The sequence below is a fragment of the Leucoraja erinacea genome, chromosome 29 (assembly GCF_028641065.1).
Source record: "Leucoraja erinacea ecotype New England chromosome 29, Leri_hhj_1, whole genome shotgun sequence".
In the NCBI taxonomy this organism is placed as follows: Eukaryota; Metazoa; Chordata; class Chondrichthyes; order Rajiformes; family Rajidae; genus Leucoraja; species Leucoraja erinaceus.
In genome coordinates this window covers 7,304,911-7,327,405 of record NC_073405.1, presented here as the reverse complement: position 1 = coordinate 7,327,405, position 22,495 = coordinate 7,304,911, and the positions used below count along the sequence as shown (strand labels likewise).

Sequence of the window (22,495 nt, the reverse complement as noted above, 5' to 3'; positions counted from 1 at the left end):
GACCCACAGCCCCATTTATATCAACGGGTCGATGGTTGAAAGGGTCAAGAACTTCAAATTCCTGGGCGTGCACATCTCTGAAGATCTTTCCTGGTCCGAGAACACTAACGCAATTATCAAAAAAGCTCATCAGCGCCTCTACTTCCTGAGAAGATTACGGAGAGTCGGTTTGTCAAGGAAGACTCTCTCTAACTTCTACAGGTGCACAGTCGAGAGCATACTGACCGGTTGCATCGTGGCTTGGTTTGGCAATTTGAGCGCCCTGGAGAGGAAAAGGCTACAAAAAGTAGTAAACACTGCCCAGTCCATCATCGGCTCTGACCTTCCTTCCATCGAGGGGATTTATCACAGTCGCTGCCTCAAAAAGGCTGACAGTATCATCAAAGACCCACACCATCCTGGCCACACACTCATCTCCCTGCTACCTTCAGGTAGAAGGTACAGGAGCCTGAAGACTGCAGCAACCAGGTTCAGGAATAGCTACTTCCCCACGGCCATCAGGCTATTAAACCTGGCTTGGACAAAACTCTGATTATTAATAACCACTTTCTGTTATTTGCACTCTACCGGTTTATTTATTCATGTGTGTGTATATTTATATCATGGTATATGGACGCATTGATCTGTTTTGTAGTAAATGCCTACTATTTTCTGTGTGCTTAAGCAAAGCAAGAATTTCATTGTCCTATACAGGGACACATGACAATAAACTCACTTGAACTTGAACTTGAAATTAAATGCAAGTGAAAATCCCACAACGTCTTTTTAAGAAGACCAAGGAGCTCATTGTAGACTTCAGGAAGTCTAGGGGCGGCACGCACCCCCATCCACATCAACGGGACGGAGGTGGAACGTGTTTCCAGCTTCAGGTTTCTGGGGGTCAACATCTCCGATGCCCTCTCTTGGACCCACAATACCTCAACTCTGGTCATGAAGACTCACCAGCTTCTCTTCTTCCTGAGGAGACTGAAGAAGGTCCATCTGTTTCCTCAGATTCTGGTGAACTTCTATTGCTGCACCATCGAGAGCATCCTTACCAACTGTATCACAGTATGGTATGGCAACTGCTCTGTCTCCGACCGGAAGGCATTGCAGAGGGTGGTGAAAATTGCCCAACGCATCACTGGTTCCTCGCTCCCCTCCATTGAGTCTGTCCAAAGCAAGCGTTGTCTGCGGAGGGCGCTCAGCATCACCAAGGACTGCTCTCACCCCAACCATAGACTGTTTACCCTCCTACCATCCGGGAGGCGCTACAGGTCTCTCCGTTGCCGGACCAGCAGGTCCAGGAACAGCTTCTTCCCTGCGGCTGTCACTCTACTCAACAATGTACCTCGGTGACTGCCAATCACCCCCCCCCGGACACTCCTCCCACAGGAAAATATACTATGTCTGTATACATGTAAATAGATTTATTTATTGAAATCATATTCTATGTCGCTCTTCCAGGGAGATGCTAACTGCATTTCGTTGTCTCTGTACTGTACACTGACAATGACAATTAAAGTTGAATCTGAATCTGAATTAACAAGGGCGAGGGAAGATCCTTCAGGTGTCAACATCTATCAGGACTGTCATATGTTGAGAGAATGGAGCAGCTGGGCTTGTACACTCTGGAGTTTAGAAGGATGAGAGGGTATCTCATTGAAACATGTAAAATTGTTAAGGGTTTGGACGCACTAGAGGCAAGAAACATGTTCCCGGTGTTGGGGGAGTCCAGAACCAGGGGCCACAGTTTAAGAATAAGGAGTAAGCCATTTAGAACGGAGACTAGGAAACACTTTTTCTCACAGAGTGGTGAGTCTGTGGAATTCTCTGCCTCAGAGGGCGGTGGAGGCAGGTTCTCTGGATAATTTCAAGAGAGAGCTAGACTGGGCTCTTAAAAATAGCGGAGTCAGGGGATATGGGGAGAAGGCAGGAACGGGGTACTGATTGGGGATGATCAGCCATGATCACATTGAATGGAGGTGCTGGCTCGAAAGGCCGAATGGCCTCCTCCTGCACCTATTGTCTATTGAATTTGAGGGGTAGCTTTTTCACACAAAGGGTGCTGGGTGTATGGAACGAGCTGCCAGAGGAGGTAATTGAGGCTGGGACTATCGCAACTTTATGGTACATGGTACATGGATCGGACGGGTTCAGAGGGATATGGGCCAAATGCAGGCAGGTGGGGCTAGTGTAGATGGCACATGTTGGTCGGCGTGGGCGAGTTGGGCCGAAGGGCCTGTTTCCACGCTGTATCATTCGACCACTCTTTGACTGCCCTTCAAACACAACCTACCTGTAACTGGCTGCGAGGCATCTCATCGCTGGGTTTGAGCAAGCTGCTAAACTGATGCTACTTTTGTATGGAGTTCCTGGATGAGACCTTTGACTCACAAATTACAGGAGCAATCTTTTGAATGGAATCGGATAAATAATCGGCAGGTCTTTGGGAAAGCTCTGAGGGGGGGGTGCAGTCAACTGGATATGTTCAATGGGTCAGCACAGGCACGACTGGCCGAATGGCCTCTTTCCACATGGTACCAGTCTGTGAGTGGTCACTGCACACTGTGTATGTAACCCACGGGGACTGGTGCAACTGTCAATACAAGATTTGGTTGCCATAAATGAACATTATTCATAGATCTATAGTTTTATAGCATTGCAGTGTTTATATTTACTGCAATAACACACATCATTACATTTGTTTCCAATATTTACAATACTAACATGACATCAAGTTTTCATAGGGAGACATGCCCTTCGGCCCAACTTGCCCATGTCTGCCCAGATGCCTCATCTACGCTAGTCCCATTTGCCAGCATGCGGCTCAAATTCACGCTCATAATTTCTAGAAGCAGAATGAGGCCGTTCGGCCCATCAAGTCTACTCCGCCATTCGATCACGGCTCAATTCGATCATTTCCCTCTCAACCCCAATTTCCTGCCTTCTCCCCATAACCTCCGATGCCTGTACTAATCAAGAACTTGTCAATCTCAGACTGAAAAATATCCATTGACTTGGCCTCCACAGCCTTCTGTGGCAATGAATTTCCACAGATTCACCACCCTCTGACTAAAGAAATTCCTCCTCATCTCCTTTCATGCCTCGTTTTATTCTGAGGCTGTGGTCTCTGGTTCTAGACTGCCATTCTTCTAAACCTTTCATACACATGGTACCTGTTCAAATGTCTTTTAAGTGTTGTTTTAGTATTGGCCGCAACTACACTTAAGTTTACAAGTTATAGGAGTAGAATGAGTCCATTCGGCCCATCGAGTCTACTATGCCATTCATCCATGGCTGATCTTGGCCTTCTCTACACCTGGCCACGCTGAGCCGAATGACCCGTTTCCGTGCTCTCTGCGACTATGGAAACTTGATGTCATGTTCCATATACCCTCTGTGTCAAAGAGTTGCCCATTCAGGCGGGCAATGTCAGACCACCTTTCGCCTTCTGGAAAACATCCCGAGTAATAGCTGGCTCTTTAAAGAGAGACATAACAATCTAATGTTCCAGCTAACATTTAGCTTAGGGATACAACAGGTCCATCGGCCCACTAAGTCTGTGCCAACCAGCGATCACCCTGTGCACTTACACGATCCTAAACACACTAGGGACAATTTACAATTTTTTATCAAAGACCAACCTGCCCGTCTTCAGAGAGTGGGTGGGAACTGGAAGACCCGGGAAAAACCATTTAAAATCCAATTATGATTTTAAAACTCCTGACATTTAAAATCATAATTTTGAGGGAAAAATTCTATTGAAATTGCCAGCTCCTCTCTCGCACCCACTCCTGCCTTTTCTGGAAACAAATATTTTGCAATCACGACCAAACTCCAGCGGAAAAGAACATGGAGCAGGAGAGGAATAAAATAAAAAATGAGCAAAAAGGGGTGGCACGGTGGCGCAGTGGTAGTTGAGTTTAGTTGTATTTCTAAACTAAACTAGTGTGTGAATGGGCAATCGCTGGTCGGCGCGGATTCGGTAGGCCGAAGGGCCTGTTTCCGCGCTGTTATCTCTCAAGTGAAAAGGGAATAGTTGAAGCAGGGAGAGGAGGGTGAGAGTTTGGGGCCTGGTTCAAGATGGCCGACTTTTGCCTCCAGTTTCCGCGCTGTGTCTCTGAACTAAACCAAGCTCTTTTCTGGAAACAAATACTTTGCAATCACGACCAAACTCCAGCTGAAAAGAACATGGAGCAGGGGAAAGAGAAAATAAAAAATGAGCAAAAAGGGGTGGCACAGCGGTAGTTGCTGCCTGACATCACCAGATCCCGACTACAGGTGCTCTACGGAGGTTGTTACGTTCTCCCCGCGACCTGCGTGGGTTTTCTACGAGATCTTCAGTTGCATCCCACACTCCAAAGGCGTACAGGTTTGTAGGTTAATTGGCTTGGTATAAGTGTAAATAGCCCCTAGTATGGGTACAATAGTGTTAATGTGCAGGGATCGCTGGTCGGTGCAGATACGGTGAGCAGAAGGGCCTTTTGTTCCGCGCTGTATCTCTAAACTAAACGAAATCTTAAAAAAAAAATTAACAAATCCACCATCCTTGTTCAAAGACCATTTATTTAAATCTTCAAAATTAAAGTGACAGGTGTGACACACAGCTTCAAGCACAAGACTCAGAAGCAGACAGACGCAGACAGACAGCTGTGCAGGTCAGACAAGTTACAGAAGAGCTCTCAATGCAAATTCCCTACATTGTTAGAAAATAGACTTGCTCCCGGAACGCACAAAACATCTACAGTATAAACAAGAATGCAAATCGTTTCCTTCATTTAAATTTGAAAGAGAATACCGCTCCAGAGGGCGAAGCGTTCAAATGTTCCTCAGTGCTGGAGACGGCTTTTATAACTCACAGGGTTGAACGTGAGAGGAATCAGCGGCTGCTAACATGGCAACCGAGACTTCTTTGTACCCAAACTATAGGGGCAGGGTTCTTCATTGTGGCCTCAGAGCTTCCACTGTCCAGCAACATGTGGTGAAACGACCCCATTTAAACACCGACCAACGTGCAAGCTTCCACTGAGGTTATCCCAATGGCCTATTGATGCAAACTACTTCATCTATTGCATTATCTGCCCTTCCAGAACCCGGTTAGCATTCAGCACAGATAAGGGAAATTACTCAAAAAGGACTTTACACAGGAGTGCAGCTCGTAGGAGCAGAATTAAGCCATTTGGCCCTTCATGTCTACTCAACCATTCAATCATGGCCGAACTATCTTTCCCTCTCAACCCCATACTCCTGCCTTCTCCCTGTAACCCCCCCGACACCCTTACTAATCAAGAATCTATCACTCTCCGCATTAAAAATATCCATTGACTTGGCCTCCACCCCTGTTTGCGGCAATGAATTCCACAGATTCACCACCCTCTGTCTAAAGAAATTCCTCCTCACCTCCTTTCTAAAACGTAAAGGTAAAGCTGGGGGGAAGAACACACTACAATGGCCGCCATAGCCAATTGTTGCAAATGAGAGCCCGCCCCTTCTGAAGTCCAGACGGTCAACTCAAAAAGCGGGAGTAACTCAGCGGGACAGGCAGCATCTCCGGAGAGAAGGAATGGGACTGAAGAAGGGTCTTGACCCGAAATGTCACCCATTCCTTCTCCCCAGAGATGCTGCCTGTCCCGCTGAATTACTCCAGCATTTTGTGTCCATCTTCTATTTAGAAACATAGAAAATAGGTGCAGGAGTAGGCCATTCGGCCCTTCGAGCCTGCACCGCCATTCAATATGATCATGGCTGATCATCCAACTCAGTATCCCGTACCTGCCTTCTCTCCATACCCCCTGATCCCCTTAGCCACAAGGGCCGCATCTAGCTCCCTCTTAAATATAGCCAATGAACTGGCCTCAACTACCCTCTGTGGCAGAGAGTTCCAGAGATGGCAGAGAGTTCCAGAGAGATTTAAACCAGCATCAGCAGTTCTTTCCCACACACGAAAACCACATGGTACCAGGAATGCAACCTATTATCCCCATGTATGGATGGTGTGGGATATATGTACCAAAGCACAGAGACAAGGTTAGCTTAAGGCATACAGAGGCAAATCTCAGCAGACTCAAGATGGTGCAGGTGAAGTGCAAAACTCTTTGAACGCAGCAGTGTTTCTGACGTGGAGGTTCACCTCTGATGTTTTGGCTGTAAACCAGCGGTGGTTTTGTTGGGCTTATGGTGTTACTTGTCTGGAGGACCAGGATGGAAAGAGTGCCCAACATCACCCAACACACGGCAAGTTTGCACTCGACAGCGGGGCAAGGTGATACACAAACCCACCGAGTTGCTCCCTCGTGGTGTACAACTTAAAAGACTTCACACATACTACCAACACGAAAATAGAGCTTTAAAAAAAAATTAAAAAATTAAAAAATTGTAAAACAAGGTGAAAAAATCCACTTGCTTATGACACGGGGGTCAGATGCCTCCTCGGTGAAGGAAGGGCGATCTTGGCAGATTTTTATTAAGGCGTGTTTTCTCTTGGGTTCATCGAAGCTTGTACCAAATGCAGTGTGAGAGAACATGCAAGAGCCATGGCAAAAATTAACATCCAAATAACAAAAGGTGATAAGGAACAGAAGTAGAATTAGGCCATTCGGCCCATCAAGCCTATTCCACCATTCAATAATGGCGGATCTATCTCTGCCTCCTAACCCCATTATCCCCATAACCTCTGACACCCATACTATTCAAGAATCTATCTATCTCTGCCTTAAAACTACCCACTGACTTGTGGCCCCCACAGCCTTCTATGGCAAAGAATTCCACCTTCTGTGGGTAGCCTTTGTGAATGGAGTAAAAAAAAAAAAAAAAAAACAGGACCACAGTTCACAGATTCTGATCAAGAACAGGTTCCAGCTTTAACAAGGTTACTTCCTGGAGGCAGGTTTTGCCAGTTCTGTAGCACTGGTCTTCAGGCAATAGTGGAAAGTCCCTTCCTTGAACAATTCCATACCAGAGCAGCATGGTGGCACAGCTGGTAGAGCTGCTGCCTCACAGCATCAGATTCTCCAGTGATGCTGCTCGTCCCGCTGAGTTACTCCAGCATTTTGTGTCCACCAGCATCTGCAGTTCCTTCCCTCTCAGCACCAGAGACCCATGTTCAACCCCGACCTCAGTAGCAGCCTGTGTGGAGTCTGCGTGGCTTTGCTCTGAGTGCGCCCTTTTCCTTCCACAATCCAAAGACGTGCGGGTTGGGAGGTTAATCAGCCTCTGAAAAACTGTCCTCAGTGTGTGGGGAGAGGATGGGAAGGTGGGATAACATAGGACTAGTGTGCAAGGGTCATCGCTGGGTAGCATGGACTTGGTGGGCCGAAGGGCCAGTTTCCATGCTGTGTCTCTAAACCATGTAAACCTGCTCCGTCCGATATGGTCAAGGTGGTGGGGCCACAGTATTTGTCCCAGGATGATCACTCCATACCTGTGCGTCAGATGCACACACTGTCTCTGTCCCACACAGCAGCAGAAGGCCACAGAATTACAAGGTGCCAACCCTTAGCAAACGGGGTAGGAAATAGCACCATAACCTGGCTCAGCCATCCATTGAATCAGTCAGTCGCAGCCGCCTACCACAACGGCAGTCATTTTATCGTCTCTTGTGTTAAGGGTTGGAGGAGGCGAGAGAGGTGAGAGTCCAGTAACTCTCTGGAGCGGTGCTGCTCAAACCCGCCGTGCGTCTGGCGCCAGTCCTCAGCTGGACCTCCCGCTTCAATCCTTCCTCAGGCTCCGTGGGTCCAAGCAGAGGGAATGACGGCAAAGGCGGCAACGCCCAACGCGACTCGTCCAAAACATCTCCACTGGTCAACAGCATCGCACGCTCCTCGAGGCCTGGATTAAAAACAACAACAGATATTCAGCATCCCACCAAGAGGGTTCTGGAACCTCTACAAGTGATGACAAAACCGAACATCTCACCTACACTCCCATCCTGCCGACTCTTCGCTTGTTCTTCCCCGTGTAGGATCACCTATCCTCCAATACAATTGCTGTACTCTTTTAAAATGTAATTCCTTTCACTTGATTGTACCTGATAAGTTCATATGTTACAGCAGCAGAATTAGGCCATTCGGCCCACGGAGTCTATCCCGCCATTCAATCATGGCTGATCTATCCTTCCCTCGCAACCCCACTCTCCCGCCTTCTCCACATAGCCCCCGACACCATTACTAATCAAGAAGGCGGCACAGCGGTAGAGTTGCTGCCTTACAGCGCCAGAGACCCGGGTTAGATCCCGACTACTGGTGCTGTCTATATGGAGTTTGCATGATCTCCCTGTGGCATGCATGAGTTTTCTCCAGGAGCTCCAGTTTCCCCCCACACTATCAAAACATACAGGTTTGTAGGTTAATTGGCTTGGTAAAATTGTAAATTGCCCCTAGTGTGTGTGTGTGTGTGTGTAGGATAGTGTTAGCGTGCGGGGATCGCTGGTCGGTGTGGACTCGGTGGGCCAAAGAGCCCATTTCCACGCTGTATCTCAAACTGAACTAAACCGACAATCTGCACCTTAAAAATACCTGAAGACACAAAATACTCAGCGGGACAGGCAGCATCTCTGGAGAGATGGAATGGGTGATGTTTCGGTTCGAGACCCCCCACTTCAGACTGTAAAAATACCCAATGACTTGGCCTTCCCAGCCGTCTGTGGCAATGAATTCCACACGGGGTAGCATCCCCATCGGATAGTGAAGCTTTGCACTGTACATCAGTACACGTGACAATAAACCTAAATCTTTAGTCCTTCCTAGGAGTCTAAGGCTCACTTCAGCCGGCATGTCCCCTCCCCCCCCTCTCGGGAAGGGGAGTCCTCCATTTTGTGTAGGTCATCGGGAAGGAGAGCCCTCCATTTTGTGTAGGTCACCTGGTGTTGCACGGCCATTTTGGAATGCAGTTCTCGCCACAGATTGTCCCCTAAAGGCACAATGGGAAGCCTCTGTTGCCATGGAAACTCTCTGCTTGGCTGGCCCACAGTAGAGTGGCCCCTTTAGAAAGATTACTAGCAATTCCCCTCTCTACAGAACTTGCATCTCTACAGCCTCTCCAACCAAGAGCCAAGAGTGTTTTTAATGTCATACGCCCCGAAAAGGAATAATAGAATTCTTACTAGCAGCAGCACAGCAGATATGTAAACATATCAAATATATCATATGTAAACAAAGTTCGGTACATCTAAAAAGCAGACAAATAAATAGACTACAATAGCCCAGGAGCGAAGAAGTCTGCAAAAAGTGGCAAACACTGCACTGTCCATCACAGGTTCTGCCCTCCCCCCACCATCGAACAGATTCACAGGAGTCGCTGCCTCAAAAAGGCAGCCAGCATCGTCAGAGACCCACACCATACTGGCCACGCACTCGCTTCACTCCTGCCATCAGTAAGAAGGTTTAGAAGCCTGAAAACTCTAACGTCCAGGTTCAGGAACAGCCTCTTCCCTACAGCCATTAGGCTATTAAACATCTACAATCTCAAATAGGCTCTGAACTGCATAGACTTGGGGGATTTGGTTTTGTCTTTGTGTGTACGTACACACGTATATTTATATGTACACACACACGTACACACACACATGTACACATGTATATACACACACACAAGCAATAATAGTGCAAAAAGACAAAACCAATGCTCCCAAGTCTATGTATATATACGCAGACAGAACTTTTTTCCGTTTATGATATTGTTTACAGAAATACTAGTATGTTTACATATTCTGTTATGCTGCTGCATGTAAGAATTTCTGTCATTCATTTGATCTATATCCCTTTATCTATCACAGTCTATATCTTTTGTTTCGCTTTTCCCTGAGTCTCGACCCGAAACGTCACCTATTCCTTTTCTCCAGAGATGTTGTCAGTCCCACCGAGTTACTCCAGCAATTTGTGTCTATCTTCGATATAAAAAATATAAAACTTGCAGTCTATGCAGTTGGAAACCAATTTGGAGGTTGTGGCATTTAATAGCCGGATAGTTGTGGGGAAGAAGCTGTTCCTACACCTCCAGCACAGCAGCTGAATACTGGGCACAGTTTAAACACACTCAGAACACCAGCACCCTCCACACAGTGCCTGGTCTGTTCTGCTCCCTTGCTGCTAGCTGCCATTACTATGAACAGCAAGTCAATGTAATCTGACACCTCCCTGCCCCCGACCTTTGACCTGCATGGCTCAGCTGACAGAATTCTCTGGCTTCTCGGTGTTGGGGCATGGCAGTCAACTCCACCCCGTTTCTGCCAGAATGTGTTCCCAGACTTGCCCAGGTTAGTTTAAACAGCCGTTTTACTCCCTACCTACACAATCCCTACCCACGCAACAGCAAGAGGGGGAACCCTGTCAAAGCTATCTCCGACTGATATTTAAAAATCACTCACTCAGCAGCATTAAAACAGGATTATCCGGCTATAATCACATTACCCAGCAGTGCAGCTCGCTGTCACATCCACTTGAGATGCTTGGAATATCCGTAGCCTGCGAGAAGCAGTCAGAGCTGGCTAGAGGGGAACGGCCAAGCAGGCCACACTGGGCCACACTGGGTCACTTGATTGCTTTAAAGGCGACAGAGGGCGGCACAGCTGGTAGAGCTGTTGCCTGGCAGCGCCAGATACCCAGGTTCGACCCCGACCACGAGCGCCGAGAATGTACGTTCTCCCCGTGACCCACGTGGGTTTTCTCCGGGAGCTCCGGCTTCCTCCCACACTCCAAAGACGGGTCGAGGTTTGTAGGTTATTTGGCTTGGTGTAAATGTAAATTGTTCCTTAGTGCCCAATTTCTCCTCCCAGGGACAAACAGGAACCTGTACTTGCTGATCGGACCTGGAATCACATGGACCACCAGCAGCAGGGCACGATCAGGAACCGGGGTAGTCCGCTCTCCAAGGAATGTTGGCGGAACGATATACAGGTCAGCTCAAGAGATTAGACTTTACTACAGGCTTTAGAGATGCAGCGTGGAAACGGGCCCATCAGCCCACCGAGACCATGTCGACCAGCGATCACCCCGGCACTAACACCATCCCTGCACACGAGGGACAATTTACAATTTTATTTTTACAGAAACCAATTACAAAAACCTGTGTAGGAAGGAAATGCAGATGCTGGTTTGTGCCCAAGGTATTTAACCTAAAAACCTGCCGCGTCTTTGGAGTGTGGAGGAAACTGGAGAAAACCCACACGGTTACTGGGAGACTGTACAACCTGTGTGTAGACAGCACCCATAGTCAGGATCGAACCCGGGTCTCCGGCGCTGTGAGGCAGCAACTCTGCAGCTGCTGTGCCGCCCCACTGAGTCTGAAGAGAAGGGTCCCGACCCGAAACGTCACCCATCCATGCCTGACCCACTGAGTTACCCCAACATTTTCCTTGTGTCGACAATTCTTTGTCCACGTCTGTACTGAATGTCGGTGGGGAGAAGGCAGGAACGGGATCACATTGAATGGCGGTGCTGGCTCGAAGGGCCAAATGGCCTACTCCTGCACCTATTGTCTACTGTCTATTGACCCGTGCATGGGACTCGACCCCACACACAAGCCTTTTCTGAGGTGCGAGGACTCTGGCGAGGTTCACAGACTCTGGCAACCCAAGGGTCGCAGTGCCCCTGTGTGAATCACTCCAATCAGTACGGCATCTGGAGAATTTGATTGAAATAGCAGCCTTCAAGAAGGTTGGAAAACACTAGCACACCTTCAAAGGTGAGGCACGCCCAAAACCTGGCCCGGCTGAGTTTTGTCGTTAACTCCTTATGCTCCTCAATTCAGCCAAGATTGCTTGCCATTACATGAGCTATAGGGAGAGGTTGAGTCGGCTGGGTCTCTATTCCTTGGAGCGCAGGAGGATGAGGGGCGATATTCTAGAGTTGTGTAAAATCATGAGAGGAATAGATTGGGTAAATGCACAGAGTCTCTTGCCCAGAGTAGGGGAATCGAGGACCAGATGACATAGGTTCAAGGTGAAGGGGGAAAGATTTAATAGGAATCTGAGGAGTAACTTTTTCCACACAAAGGGTTGGTGGGGATATGGAACAAGCTGCCAGAGGAGGTAGTTTGAGTCTGGGACTATCCCAACGTTTAAGAATCAGTTAGACAGGTACATGGATAGGACAGGTTTGGACGGATATGGACCAAGCGCAGGCAGGTGAGACTAGTGTGGCTGGGACATGTTGGCCAGTGTGGGCAAGTTGGGCCGAAGGGCCTGTTTCCACACTGTATCACTCTATGAGCATTACCTACAAAGTCCCAACCCTCACTCATCAATAACCAGAGAGCGGTCCTGAGCTACCATCTACCTCATTGGAGACCTTCGGACTATCGTTAATCAGACTTTGCCTTGCACTAAACGTTATTCCCTTTTATCCTGTATCTGCACACTGTGGATGGCTCGAATGTAATCATGTATTTGTCTTTCCGCTGACTGTTTACCACGCAATAAAAAGATTTTAACGGTACCTCTGTACACGTGACAACTTGAATGTGTTCAGCCCTATCCCACTGGTTTACTGTGTCATTTACAGGGCCTCCAGCTACAGGGGACGAGGCTTCTGCTGGCTAACTGGTGGCGCAGCGGTAAGAGTTGCTGCCTCACAGCGCCAGAGACCCGACTTCGATCTACGTGCTGTCAGTACAGAGTTTTACGACCCCCCCCACCGTGACCTGCGTAGGTTTTCTCCGAGATCTTCCGTTTCCTCCCACACTCCAAAGACAGAGGTAGAGGTTTGTACGTTAAGTGGCTTGGTAAAATGCGTTTAAAAAAATTGTCCCTAGTGTGTGCTGGACAGTGCTAGTGTGCGGGGATCGCTGGTTGGTGCGGACTCTGTGCCGAAGGGCCCGTTTCTGTGCAGTATCTCTTAATTAAACTAAACCAAACACTGAGGCGAGATAGACACAAAAATGCTGGAGTAACTCAGTGGGACCGGCAGCATCTCTGGAGCTAAAGTGACCTTTACTTCCTCCCTCCCCCACCTTAGTTCTCCGACTAGTTTCACTGCCCTCCTGAATAATTTTACTGTTTGTTTGCCTCGTGGTCACCTTCCCCTCAGCCAGCATTGAACCATTGTACATTTCCTTAATCATCGACCACTTTGATCTGTCCTTTCCACACGTTACATGCTATTTGTGCTCTTCTATATATCTGGTCTCTCTCCCTCTCTCTCCCCCGACTCTGAAGAAGGGTCTTGACCCAAAATGTGGGGTGGAAGATTGCAACCTTCACATGGTCAGCCCTGTTTCGACGAATGCAATTAACTCGACGTGCACAAACAGAAGATCAAATCGAACAAGTTGTCCAACAACTTTAGGCTGTGCATGCCACACGAAAGAAGAAGATCCTAAACGTCACCCATCCCCTCTCTCTGCCTGTCCCGCTGAGTAACTGCGGTATGTACGTGGTGCCAGGGTGGTGGTTACCTGAGGGCGCTTGTGTTTTGGCGACGGTCCTACACGGAGAGATACTTCCAGGTGCTGACGAAGGCGGTGGGAATGAGGGCGTAGGGCACGGTGGTGACGTTGCTCCAGGAGTCGGTGGAGGCATCGTAACAGTCCAGGGTCTTACAGCGCTGGTCGCCAAAGTAACCGCCAACCACGTAGAGACGGTTGCCGGAGGCGACTGAGTGGCAGCTGACTCTCCGGGCCGCCACATCGCCGAACTTGGACCACTGGTAGGTGTCGGTGTTGAAGCGGTAGGCGGAGTTTGCCGAGATCTCGGTGTCGCCGCCGATGACCACGATGTGGTCGCCCACCACGGCGGCGGAGGTGTAGCGCCAGGGCTGCGGGCACTTGGCGGGCACGGTCCAGCGGTTCTCGGCCGGCGAGTAGCACTGCACCCGCGGCAGCTTCTCCCGGTTGACGCTGGTGCCGCCGAAGACGAAGAGCTTGAGTTTGGCGCCCACCACGGCGGCGTTGCTCACCCCCTCGCGCAGCGGGGCCACCAGCGTCCACTTGTTGGCCTGCGGGTCGAACTGCTCCACCTGCTTGACCGAGACGGAGGGCGAGGCGGGCAGGGTGGCGCTGACCGCCGTGTGCCCGCCCACCGCGTACAGGCACGCGTCCAGCTCCGCCGTGCCGTGCCCGTACCGCGCCAGCAGCATGGGGGCCGCCTTAGCCCACTCGTCGTGCAGGGTGTCGTACACCCAGACGTCCCGGGACACCCCGTTCTCCGAGCTCCTGCCCCCCGTCACGTAGACCTTGCAGCCGATAGCGCAGGCGCTGCACTCCTTGCGCGGGCTGGGGATGTCCGCCTTGGGCGTGACCGCCTTGGTCTTCTGGTCGATGGCGTAGATCTTGTCGCAGGCGAAGGTCTGCCCGCCCAGCAGCAGGATGTCGTGGTTGACTTTGCGGGGACGGGCGCAGAGCAGGGTGACCACCCCGTCGTTCTGCAGGATCCTCAGCTTGCAGGAGATGGCCTCCTCCACCACCCCCCGGCCCAGTTTGTGACCCGCCACCAGATCCTCGCCCAGCACGCTGTTGTACAGGTAGGACTGGGGCAGCAGGGCCAGGCGTACACAGCGCAGGAGTTCGGGCAGGTGCTCCAGCCTCCGCTGCAGGTCGTGCTTCACCCAACCCATCACCGCCTCGTACACCAAACTCTCGTCCTCCACCTCCAGGTCTTCACTGAGGACCAGCTCCAGCAGCTTGTCCACGGGCAGGCCCAGGAAGTCTTCGGTGCGATACAGGACGGTGAAGTAGGCCAGGCACGTCTGCCAGGAGAGCTGGAAGAGCTGCTCGCACTGGTGGGCGTCGGACAGGAGCATCATGCCCAGGCAGTTCATGGGGTGCAGGTTCTTCTCCAAGAACTCAGCCGAGGCGTCGCGGATCTCGTGGAACTGCAGCATGTCGCTGGCCTCCAGCAGCGACTCGGCATTCTCCTCGTTGATGAGGACGCGCGCGGTGTAGGCGTAGTCCAGCAGCAGCTCCAGCACCTCGGGGTGCAGCGAGTCGTGGAAGTTGACCGTGCCGTCCCGGCTCTCCTTCATGCCGCCGGCGAACATGGCCTCGAAGTAGCGGCTGCAGGAGGCCAGCACCGCCCGGTGGCACTGGAAGGTGCGGGCGCCCGCGCACAGCGTCACGTCCGTGAACAGGTGGCGCTTGCGCAGCAGGTTGAGGTGGGTCAGCAGGCTGTCGGCGTGCGACGGCTTGTGGAACAGTTGGATGTTCATCGAGCCCGAGCTGGAGCGAGACTTGCGGTTCTCGTGCACCGTTACTGACATGCTGCCGAGAGAGGAGACAGAGAACAGGACGTCAACACCGGCACCATCCAGACCCCGGCACATTCCCATCAAACCCAGCCCATTCCCATCAAACCCAGCCCATTCCCATCAACCCCAGCCCATTCCCATCAAGCCCAGCCCATTCCAGACCCCAGCCCGATTCCCATCAAACCCAGCCTGACCCAGACTCCAGCCCATTCCCATCAAACCCATATACAGCAATTCGTTCTTCCCCCGCACAATTAAAGCATGGAATAATCTCCACCCAACTATAGTTACCCAACCAGGTGCAACTAAATTTAAAGTAGCTCTTTCTTCCCAATAACCCTTTCTGGCTTAAGCCCTCCCTTCACCACCTCCAGTTTAAATTCCATTTGGAATATGTTGGAGGACCAATAAACCAAGAACCCAGCCCATTCCAGACCCCGGCCCAATCTCATCAAACCCAGCCCATCCCCCATCACAACCTGTTTACGTGCTCTATCTGTAAAGTCTAGAGGTGATATTTAGGGGTTGGGCCATTCTTCAGACTGATGGATCATGATCTAAGTTTAGACCATGTTTAGCACAGGCTTGCATTGCGGGCCCTAAGAGATAACTTGGTGATTAAGTATCTTGGACATGTATCTTGAATTCCTTGAACACTCTTCGTTGTCCAAGATACTTGCACTCAGAATTCCAAAGAGGTACAGGTGTGTAGGTCAATTGGCTTCAGTAAAAATTGTAGATTGTCCCCTAGTGTGTAGGATAGTGCTAGTGCACAGGGAGGGTGATCGCTGGACGGCACGGACATGGTGGGCCGAAGGGCCCGTTTCCTCTCTGTATCTCTAAAGTAAACTGCACACCTCCCGTAAACGGAATGGCACAGTCTCTTATCCTTCAGAGCCTTACCTCGGAATCAGAACAGGGCGCCTGACCATGGGAATGTGGTAGAGACCAGCTCCCGTCGCCCGGCCTATGGTTCATTACACAAATTGCCGCTAGCAATCGCTCTGGGAAGGACACAGTCGGGGCCCAACCCAATATTGTGTTAAAACACAAAGGTGGGAAAATGTGCACCACTGTGCCTGCACAATGGATATTAGTTCGCCAGAATGGGTGGAGGCCACCAATTACTAGTACAGAGCCCTGCAGCTCATCAAACATGGCACCTTCCTCTAGATCACTGACTAATGTAGAGTTAACATCAATGACTAACGCAACAACTTGGGCTCAACAGAAGACGACTATATATTAAATCTTCCTCCAAGTGCACACACATTTCCAGATTCTATCCATGAAACGCCCAGCTCAGATTTGTTCACCTCCCCCACCCCCCCCTTCCTCCTCCCACCATCGCCCCTCCCCCGCCCACCCTATTCCCCTCCCACCCACCATCCTCTCTCCTTCCCACCCCCCCCCCCCCCCCCCCCCCCCTCCCCACCTAACCCTACTCCAACACTTTTTGTCTATCATGTGGAAGTTTTGTTTATTTAGTTTACGGTTCGTGTCATGAGGTACAGTGGAAAGCTCTCTGGTGCTTGCGTGCTATCCTGTCAAAGAGTGCAAAGACAGAGAGGGTAGGGCTGAAGATGTACTGGTTGGGTTGCTCCTGGGCCTGGCCAAGCTGGCCATCCGCGAGTCACGTCGCCAGGCGGTGGAGGGACGTACCCGAACCGGCTGCCTGCCCCTTGTCCGGGGTTACGTCCGTGCCCGGGTGGGGTGGGGTTAGAAAGATACATGGTAAAGGGTAGTTTAATGAAGCTCAAAGGTCTCCAGCGTGGTGGACGGGAGGAGGACAGGACGGCATTGTCACCCTCAAGCCGCCATTGTTGGCACGGTCAGGACTGGGATTTGAACCCACGGTCACCTAAATCTGGATGCTTGCCCTGAACCAAGCCTGCAGGGCTCGACATGAAAGGATTCAGCCATAATATAAAGATCCTCCTTGCAGTGTAGACAGTAACAGGAAGGCAGATGAGTGTATGTGGGGGGGGGAGAGCTAATCTTTGACCGAATAAAAAGAATTCCACGCATGCTTCCTTAGAGCAGTAGAATCCTTTTATCCCTGGCTTTGTGGGGGGAAGCCAAGTCCGTTTGAAGATTTAAAGACGTCTTTTCATGTGTGCAGCCGTGAAGTAAAGAGGAATGCCAGTGGTTCAGTCACTTCCTGCACTTGGCTGAAATTATATATAATTACACAAAGGGTGGGGGTGGGGGAGGGGGGGGAAGACTGCCTCTCACAGACCAGGGACAAGACAGCTAGCGTAATGCACAGGAGATTGGCCCCTCAGCACACAGCTAGAGTTTAAGACTCACAGCAGATTCCCAGTGGCTCGTGTTCACCCCCTGCATCAATCACCAGAGGGGTACAAATTCAGCGCACAATGTTGTGGATAGACACAAAATGCTGGAGTAACTCAGCGGGACAGGCAGGTTCTCTGGAGAGAAGGAATGGGCGATGTTTCGTTTCAATGGGATTCGTCACCCGTTCCTTCTCTCCAGAGATGCTGCCTGCCCCGCTGAGTTACTCCAGCATTTGGTGCCCATCTTTGCTTTAAACCAGCACCTGCAGTTCCTTCCTACACACAATCTTGTGGACCCAGTGACATGGTCCTGCAATGGGGATGTCACTGTGTATGTCATGTTGTCACTTGCGGGCGGAGCACCAAAGCAAATCCCTTGTATGTGAATACTTGGCCAATAAACCTATTCATTCATTCATTCATGTGCCCCCAGACAGATAGCAGTCGCTTCATGAGACAACAGGTGGCCAAACACTTGGTGATGGAAGTTTACAAGCAAAAAAAAAAAATCGTATTCCTATCATCCATACAATATGGGCGGCACGGTGGCGCAGAGGTAGAGTCCCTGCCTCACAGATACTCTGTGCATTAGCGTGGTGCTTTGGTGGGAGGTTGACATGTACAAATTTGGCATTGAAATCATTTTATCATCGACAACACAAAAACTTAATGGGAAGGTGGTTCCCTGTAATAAATGCTAAATTTGTACATGGTAACCTCCCACAAAAGCAATTTTGCAGGTGCACCGATTACTTTGTCCATTTAGTTTAGAGATACAGCGCAGAAAGGGGCCCCTTCGGCTCATCGAGTCCGCGCCGACCAGCGATCCCGGCACACTAACACTACCCTACACACTAGGGACAATTTACAATTAAACCAAGCCAATTAACCTACAAACCTGTTCTTCTTTCTTGTGGGAGGAAACCGGAGAAAACCCACGCTGGCCACGGGGAGAACGTAAACCAAGGGAAAAAGAGAATCTTTACCCAAAACATCACCTATTCCTTTTCTCCAGAGATGCTGCATAACCCGCTGAGTTACTCCAGCTTTTTGTGTCTATCATTGCTTTTTTAGCCAGCATCTGCAGTTCCTCCCTGCACACGAGAACTTACAAACTCCATACAGACCAGCACCCGTAGTCGGGATCGAACCCGGGTCTCTGGCGCTGTGAGGCAGCAATTCTAACGCTGTGCCACCCTTGACTCCCACTAGTTAAACAGCCCTTGTATCTCCCATCAGCTTCACGGCTGAGTCTCGAACCAAGCCCAGCACCCCAGGCTTCTGGGCAGAGGCCCCAACTTGTACCAGTGCGAGGCAATGCCTGCAGACTTCACCCCTGGGTCTAACATTAAGCCCCCCCCCCCTCCGTTTTTTGTTCTGAGCTCCACCAGAGAAAATGAACATTCAATTTCTCAAATGACTTCTTACAAGACCTCAAATGAATCCAGTCTTCACCTTTCACACTCCAGTGGATGGATACCAGCTCAGTGCAAGAACTGGATCCTAATTTAACCCCTGAACTCCCACTATTTAAACACCCGTTTTCGCACAAAATGGTTAATCTGAAAGATCGGTAACAACTGTCCCCAACAACTCTCGCCAACTTCTACAGATGCGCTGCAGGAAGCATTTTAATCGAGGTGTGTTATTGCATGGCTCGGGAACAGCTCCATCCAGGACCACAAGAAATTGCAGAGAATTTGGGGACACAGCCCAGACCATCACACAAATCAACTTCCCTCCCATTGACACCATGTACACTTCACGCTGCCTCGGCAAGGCCAGCAGCATCATCAAGGACCAGTCTCAACCCAGTCACTCTCCCCTCTGACAAGAAGTATAGAAGTGTGAAAACGCACACTGCTCTCTCCGTTCTCTTCCTTTCTTTCCCCACCCCACCCCCCTCCCAACATCAGTCTGAATAGACAATAGGTGCAGGAGGAGGCCATTTGGCCCTTCGAGCCAGCACCGCCATTTAATGTGATCATGGCTGATCATCTCCAATCAGTACACCATTCCTGCCTTCTCCCCATAATTCCCATACTCCGCTATCTTTAAGACCCCTATCTGACTCTCTCTTGAAAGCATCAAGAGAACCTGCCTCCACCGCCCTCTGAGGCAGAGAATTCCACAGACTCACCAACCACTCTCTGTGAGAAAAAGTGTTTCCTCATCTCCGTTCTAAATGGCTTGCCCCTTATTCTTAAACTGTGGTCCCTGGTTCTGGACTCCCCCAACAAGGATCCGAAACATCACCTATTCCTTCTCTCCATAGATGCTGCCTCACCCACTACGTTTCTCCAGCATTTTTATCTACCTCCAGATTCAAGGATAGTTTCTTCCCAGCTGGTGATCAGGCAACTGAACCATCCTGTCACCAACTAGAGAGCAGTCCTCATTGGAGATCCTTGGACTATGTTTAATTGGACTTAGTCCAAGAGTCCCCAATGAGGTAGATGGTAGCTCAGGACCGCTCTCTATGTTTAATTGGACTTTATATTGCACTAAATGTTATTTCCTTTCCCCTGTATCCATACACTGTGGACGGCTCGATTGTCCATCATGTATTGTCTTTCCACTGACTGGATAGCACACAACAAAAAAAGCTTTTCACTGTACCTCAGTACACGTGACAATAAACTAAACTAAAATAAAACCAGGTTTTTTTTTCAGTAGAAACGAAGGAACTGCAGATGCTGGGTTAGACAAAACGACACAAAGTGTTGGATGGAGTAACTCAGCAGGTCAGGTAGCATCTCAGTAGAGCACGGATAGGCGGCGATTCTGAAAACACAGGCCTTGCCTCTAAACATCATTCATTAAACAAAATCCCCAAATCTATTGTGTAGGAAGTAACTGCAGATGTACACCGAAGATAGCCCCAAAAAGCTGGAGTAACTCAGCGGGTCAGGCAGCAAGCAGCATCTCTAATCTGCCATGCTGCCTGACCCGCTGAGTTACTCCAGCATTCTGTGTCTTTCTCCCCAAATCTATTCCTGATTTTGGCTACAATCAGCAAACAAGCCCTCAGCCGCCTTGGGTAGAGAATCACCAGGATTCTCTATCCTCTCTAGGTGCGACCCGTTCATTGTGAAACGACCAGAGAGAGATTGGACCGGTGGGAAAACCAACACTGCCAAAAATTTAAAAAAAAAAACAATTTATGAAGGAACTGCAAGATGCTGGTTTACACCCAAGATAAGACACACAAAGCTGGAGTTACTCAGCGGGTCAGGCAGCGTCCGAAGAGGGGTCTCAGCACGAAACATCGCCTATTTTGCACCTAATTTTGCATTTTGCACCTATTTTCTATGTTTCTATTCCTTCTCTCCAGTGATGCTGCCCGACTCCGGAGTTACTCCAGCATTTTGTGTTAAAAAAATTTTTTTAAAAGCTCCAGCTTTGGAGAATTGAACGCTGCTCGCTTCTACTCCGCTCTGTAATACATGGATCACAGAAGCGAAAACTCAACGACAGTGCAAAATGGGCACATCTTCTTCCAGCTTCCTCCCTCCCCCCCCCTTTGCCCGTGGGACCTTGCCCGGACCTGTTTCCTCCTACAACGCTTGCATATGCAACGCAGAGCAGGACACACACACACACAGACCAGTCGTTGCAGAAAGTTCTCCCCGCAGAAAGGCTGCAGAACTTTCTGTTCTACCTCCACCCCCCTTTAGTAAAACTCTGCACAACCTACCTCGAGGCCTTGAAGAAGGAACGAGTCGCGGCTTTACAGATCCGTCCCAGATGGCGGTGTGAAGGAGAGAGCAGTGATTCTACAGACGGATGAGAGGAGGTGCACTCAGTGGCAGCGCTTTGCAAAAAAAGAAACTTGGCACTGGACTACTCCTAGCGCATGGTCTCTGTGCTCCACGCACCGTCCTCCCTCTCACTTCTCATCCCCCTGCAGCTCTCGGCAAAGATCTTTGGCTCTCGGTACATTTATGGAGCGGTACTCCCCACCCACCTTGTGGGAGGTTCCCACTCCGACTTAGTAACAACCCACAATGAAACAAACCCTCGATCAATTCCCACCAAGGACCTTTACCCCAGAAACTCAGCCCTTCAGCTAAACCTCCCCTCACCTCCTCCCCCCTCTCTCTTCATCTCTCTCCAAAACATCAATGAAAACAAACGCACAAACTTCTCTTTCAAAATGTATGTGTAGTCACAACTTTATTTTACGAAAAACACACACACACAAAGGGAGCGCTCAGTTTGACTGACGCTGGTCCTGGCGAATGGAGAAGGCAGGATGTAGGTTCCTTTGTAGACACATCAGAATATTGACAAGGCTGTCGTCAAATCAGTAGCGAGAGGGGAAGAGCTTTTTTTTGGCAAGAGTGACTCTTGTAAAATGATACTTGCCCCAGCTGGTCAAATATTTCCTCCCGACTTTGTGAGTCTCTGCGCTTTCAGTGGAAGGGAAGAGCTGCAATATAATGTTTGTTTAATCTCCCGGCGAGATAAAGGCGGTGAATCTGTGGAATTATTGGCCACAGAAGGCTGTGGAAGACAATAGACAATAGGTGCAGGAGTAGGCCATCCGGCCCTTCGAGCCAGCACAGCCATTCACTGTGATCATGGCTGACTCCGCTATCTTTAAGAGCCCTATCTAGCTCTCTTTTGAAAGTATCCATAGACCACAGACTCACAACTCTCTGGGTGAAAAAGTGTTCCCTCATCTCCGTTCTAAATGGCTTACCCCTTATTCTTAAACTGTGGCCCCTGGTTCTGGACTCCCCCAACATCGGGAACATGTTTCCTGCCTCTAGAGTGTCCAAACCCTTAACAATCTTATATGTTTCAATAAGATACCCTCTCATCCTTCTAAACTCCAGAGTATACAAGCCCAGCTGCTCCATTCTCTCAGCATATGACAGTCCCGCCATCCCGGGAATCCCGGCCAAGTCAATGGATATTTTTAAGGCAGAGATAGATAGATTCTTGATTAGTACGAGTGTCAGGGGTTATGGAGAGAAGGCAGTAGTTATGGGGTTAGGAGGGAGAGATAGATCAGCCACGATTGAAAGGCGTGGT

General features: G+C 49.8%; 1 protein-coding gene across 1 annotated transcript; it reads right to left on the bottom strand.

Moving 5' to 3' along the window:
• Positions 1-4,530: 4,530 nt before the first annotated feature.
• enc3 (ectodermal-neural cortex 3) lies at positions 4,531-21,506 on the bottom strand. Its single transcript, XM_055658495.1, has 4 exons — positions 21,153-21,506; positions 13,372-15,171; positions 5,625-7,809; positions 4,531-5,510 (listed from the first exon to the last, which is right to left on the bottom strand). Exon 2 carries the CDS (start codon positions 15,168-15,170, stop codon positions 13,401-13,403), a length of 1,770 nt encoding a protein of 589 aa, XP_055514470.1. The 5' UTR covers position 15,171; positions 21,153-21,506; the 3' UTR covers positions 4,531-5,510; positions 5,625-7,809; positions 13,372-13,400.
• Between the last annotated feature and the right edge of the window lie 989 nt (positions 21,507-22,495).